The sequence below is a fragment of the Engraulis encrasicolus genome, chromosome 18 (assembly GCF_034702125.1).
Source record: "Engraulis encrasicolus isolate BLACKSEA-1 chromosome 18, IST_EnEncr_1.0, whole genome shotgun sequence".
NCBI lineage: Eukaryota > Metazoa > Chordata > Actinopteri > Clupeiformes > Engraulidae > Engraulis > Engraulis encrasicolus.
The window spans coordinates 48,741,798-48,746,797 of NC_085874.1; the positions used below are offsets into that span (position 1 = coordinate 48,741,798).

Consider the following 5,000-nt stretch of genomic DNA (forward strand, 5'->3'; position numbering starts at 1 on the left):
TGTGTGTGTGTGTGTGTGTGTGTGTGTGTGTGTATGTGGCTGGTGAACTTTCTTTCTTGCCTGCTGCCTTGTTGCAGGATAGGCCTACTGAACACCAGGGGGAGTAAAGGTGAACAAACTTTTCCAGAGTCTTATGGACAAGTCAGCCTGAACCGACAACGAAAACATTTCATACTTAGGCCTATCTCATCCACACAGCAACCCATCACAACTCTAAATAACTTTACAGGCTATTTAGGGCTTTATTGAAATTCTATTTTATGCCATGCCCTTCTGCCCTGACCCTGTTCTACTAGAACAGGCCAAAGCATCCATTAAAAATAGAATGGTAACTGACAGCACGATTCATCAAACGTCTATTTTCATTTAGGCCTAAATTATGTCCCTTGACAATAAGACGCGATGCTCAACAAAATCCCAACAAAGGCTACAGGGGCTACTATTGTGTAGGGTATAGTCTGTGTGGCAGCTAAGAAGATAGGGCTACAGAACAAAAATGGGCAAGCCACTGCGTTCTGCGAGAGGACGAGTGTCTTGGATAATAGAAAAATAAAGCGTTTGCAAATCCCGTCTAACTGCTTGATTGCGCTTTGACTTTATAAGTGCGTTTGTCTCGCATGATGATTCGGGCGCCCCCATAAATTCATTTCCAGTTGCGAGTGATTCCCTCCTCCTCCTCCTCCTCCTTCAGGGAAGCGGGAGTTTCCTCCTGAACTTGAAAAGTCAGTCTTGACGCCCCCCTCCCTCAGTTTTCACCCACAACAGGAGTTGAGTTGTCCGCCGCTCTCCAAAAAGTGACTCCGGCGAGCTGTGCACTAATGAAGAAATAACCGGACTGGAAAAATGAAAGCGCTATCTCTACTCGCACTCGCTGCGTTGCTATGGCAATGCAGCCTAGCTCAGCAAAGGGGTGAGTGAAACATTTGCCACTGTAATTGTCGCTTTAGTCAGCCTCACGTTTTTTTTTCTTATTCTCAACTTGTGAATTGCAAGCCAGCGTATGCTGCCACATTTGTTTCCCATGAAGTAGCCCATCATATTTGGTCGCCCAGCCTATAGCCTAAAGTAGCCTATTGTGACAAGTTGGGGAAATTATTCTAAAAACATTTTGCTATGCTGGTCTGTGGACATATTTGAACATTAGAGCCTACCACACAAACGTCGTCTTTTAATTGCATCGTGTTTATTCCTAACCTTAGCAATACGATTTCCCCTTAGTCCCCCCCCCCCTTGCTTTACGCATCATCAATTATGCCCATGCAGCCTATATCCAACACTAGGCTACTTCATATTTGCACGTCTCCTTTGTAGACTATGTTAGGCATACTGTGAGGAGTCCTTGTCCCTGCCCACTCGCTGTGCTCTGACTAGTTTTGCCATTTGTTCTAGAATGAGAAGTTATGGAAAGTTGTAGCAGGCCTTCTATTTAGAACATCCGTGCTTGTGGCACCCATAGATGTAATAGTCTTCTATACACATCTATGGTGGCACCTTTCTAATTGTGCCAAAGATTCTAGATCCCCAAACATTTTAGCATGACGCTCTAGAACATTCTGTTTGTGGGCTAGTTGAGATCAGTTGTCCAAAAAAATGTTTTTTTTTTTTTTAAGAATAAATAAAGAGGAAAAGAAAAAGAAAACAAGAATAGGTAGGCCTACAAAATGAAGTTGGACCTGAATGAAAGTCAGACAGATTCATGTACTGAAGATACGGTTAGTTACTTTCCTCGGGACTGTCTATACAGTAAGTAGCCTTTATCTGTTGGACAGAGGCCAGCTGTGTGTTGTAGGCTAGTGTCCTCTTCCTTGTCAATGACATCAATGGCACCCGTTCGTTTCTTCTATTACTGTAACAGGTGCCTCTGACCTCTATGGTGGCATCCTAAGCATCAGGCGAGGAATCTAAATATAGGGGGGGGTGCAAATCAGGAATAGCCCCCCCCCCCCTCCCCTCATATCCTCCATTAGTATCGAGGTGACAGGAAGCCACGGGGAGGGTGGTGGTGGTGATGTGGGAACAAGGCTGTGCTAATCTCCGCTTTGGAACAGTTAGCTGTGGTGTGTGTCACGTGAAGACAGATGCATAATGTATATCCATGGTGGTTCTAATCTACACCCTTTGGGGGCCCTAGGTGAAACATAGACCTGGGGCCATCTTGAATTATTTTTGATTGCATTGATTTACTATGACCGGGTTGACTAATGGGGGCCCCAACAGTAGGCGATTGGGTAACACTTTCTATGAAGCCCATATCTATAGCGCATTATGAGCGCATTTATAACAACTTATAATGCACATCATAATCATAGTGCATTATGACTACACTCATAACGCTTCATGATGGAGTATATCAACAGTCATGAATAACTATGAATGTAGCTTATAATGCATTAGGCTACAAATCTTAGGGTGTTTTGAATGCTTGTGACTGGTTAAAAACTACAGTCAGGGAACAGGTTATAATACATTATAACTGTCATAATGCACTATGATGCGCATGGATGCGCTCATAATGCTCTGTAGATATGGGCTTCATAGAAAGTGTTACCGTCGATTTTCATGGGGCCCTAGGCAGTTGCCTAGTGTGCCGATTGGTAGAGCCAGCTCTGATGTGTATCTAGCTGTGTGTTATGTGAAGACACGTGTACCCAGGTCAAAGACGTCCAAAAAGGAATTGTCATTCAGTGTAACGGATACCTTCTACTGACTGTAACTGTAAAAAAACTGTAAAAAAACCTCTTTTTATTGTATTTTTTTCCGAGTGAATTCATGAAAGCCTCGGCTGTCATCCATTCACTTGAAACAATTTTTAAAAAATCATGTTTTTTTACCGCTACAGTCAGCAGAAGGTATCCGTTACACTGAATGGCAATGCCATTTTGCACGTCTTTGAGTGCATCTTAATATGGGACCTTGCCTCCTCCACTTGCCTCCTCCACTCGCTTCTCGTCATGATGACATCACTGACAACAGCATTATATTTCAATATCTTGCAAAAGCTCAATTGTAGTCTTTTTCTCGTTTGCAATTGTTATGGTGAATGAAAAACAGTCCCTCAAAAGTTGTTGTGGCTAGGCTGACAGCTGGGAAACTTTATCGTTTTCTCCACGGAGGAGGGGCCAGGAGGCGGGGCGAGGAGACAAGCACAAGTGGAGGAGGCAAGGTCGCATATTGGGATGCACCCTTTGACCCATCTAGCTGTGTCTCATGTGAAGACACGTGTACCTATCTATCTTCACCAAGGAGTGTGTGTGGGTGTGTGTGTGTGTTTGTGTATGTGTGCGTGCTTGTGTGTGTGAGTGTGTGTGTATGGTGGTGGTGGTGGTGTGTGTGGTGTGTGTGTGTTAGTTGTGTGTCACGTAGAGCCAGTGGTAATATAAATAAATAATGAGATGCAGTTTGTGAGTGCGGATTTTTCTTCCTTAAGACACGTGTACCTATCTATCTTCACCAAGGAGGCAGCTGCCTGTAGGTCACTAGTGCAGCTCAGGCAAAGACAAGATGGAAGATCTCAAAAGATGCTGTGTGTGTGGATGGGGCGGGGGTGTGTGTGTGTATGTGTATGTGCGTGTGCGTGCGTGCGTGCATGTGTGTGTGCACATGTGTGTGTGTGTGGTGGTGGTGGTGGTGGTGGTGTGTGTGTTGTGTGAGATTTTTAGCAACATGCAGTAGCACACAAGTTCTCTCTGGCGGGTCGGGAGTCGAACCGGCAACCTTTCGACTTCAAGTGTGACGCCCTAACCGCTTACCCATGACTGTATCAAAACTGAGGGTCCTGATGAAATCCGAATTGCTGCGTTTGGCTTTGCTTGGTCAGTAGGGCTGTAACGAAAGGGCTCAATCACGCTTTCGTTCATGTCACAATTTTTTACCTATGGTTTGATACATCCCTTTTTAAAATCTTTTTGATGATCATTTATAGGTAGAATAGGTCACAAAAGGTTACTAAATAATGTAAAAGATACTTTGAAGCTTAGAAGCGCCATCGCATTATATCATGTGGTTGTTTTCTGGACTGAAGGGTAACAGAACTTTGAAAGGGCGTATCCTTGCACCACAACACAGTATTGCATTCTTGTATCACGATAAAGTATTGTCACTCTGCGTATCACGATACTGCATTATTGTATCACGATAAAGTATTGTCACTCTGCGTATCACGATACTGCATTCTTGTATCACGATAAAGTATTGTCACTCTGCGTATCACGATACTGCATTCTTGTATCACGATACAGTATTGTCACTCTGCGTATCATGATACTGCACTTGCATTCTTGTATCACGATAAAGTATTGTCACTCTGCGTATCATGATACTGTATTCTTGTATCACGATAAAGTATTGTCACTCTGCGTATCACGATACTGCATTATTGTATCACGATAAAGTATTGTCACTCTGCGTATCACGATACTGCATTCTTGTATCACGATAAAGTATTGTCACTCTGCGTATCACGCTACTGCATTCTTGTATCATGATACAGTATTGTCACTCTGCGTATCATGATACTGTGTTCTTGTATCATAATCGAATCCCTGCTTTAAGAAATCGATACCGTATCGTATCGTCATGAAGGCTGTGATTTACACCCCTACTGAGTATCACGATTTTTCGATTTGATACAATATCAATACAATATATAGTTTAGTTTAGTGTGTGTGTGTGTGTGTGTGTGTGTGTGTGTGTGTGTGTGTGTGTGTGTGTGTGTGTGTGTGTGTGTGTGTGTGTGTGTGTGTATGTGTTTGTGTGTGTGCTGTGTGTGTACTCTTTATTAATTAATTTAAAAAAAAAAAAAAACGAACCCCTCTTTGCAACTGCACTTGGGGTTCTGTATATTTCCTGTGCTCTTTGTATTTGCTTGTGATGTTGGCTTGATTATGTCCTCTTTTGAAAGTGTTTTATAAAGCGTCTGAAATAAATGATAGAAGTCCGCAACACTGTTAATGCTCCCAGTGATTTATTTGCACAACGTTTTCGGACCTTTGTCCTTTGCA

The 5,000-nt window shown here is 43.0% G+C and overlaps 1 protein-coding gene across 1 annotated transcript in view; it reads left to right on the top strand.

Annotated features, from left to right (window-relative positions):
- The first annotated feature begins 693 nt into the window (after positions 1 to 693).
- Positions 694 to 5,000, top strand: part of lama2 (laminin, alpha 2) — a 441,866-nt gene continuing 437,559 nt past the window's right edge. Inside the window, exon 1 of the mRNA XM_063223771.1 lies at positions 694 to 910. Within this exon, the coding sequence (XP_063079841.1) occupies positions 844 to 910 (67 nt within the window). The 5' untranslated portion in view covers positions 694 to 843. The remainder of the gene's footprint in view (positions 911 to 5,000) is intronic.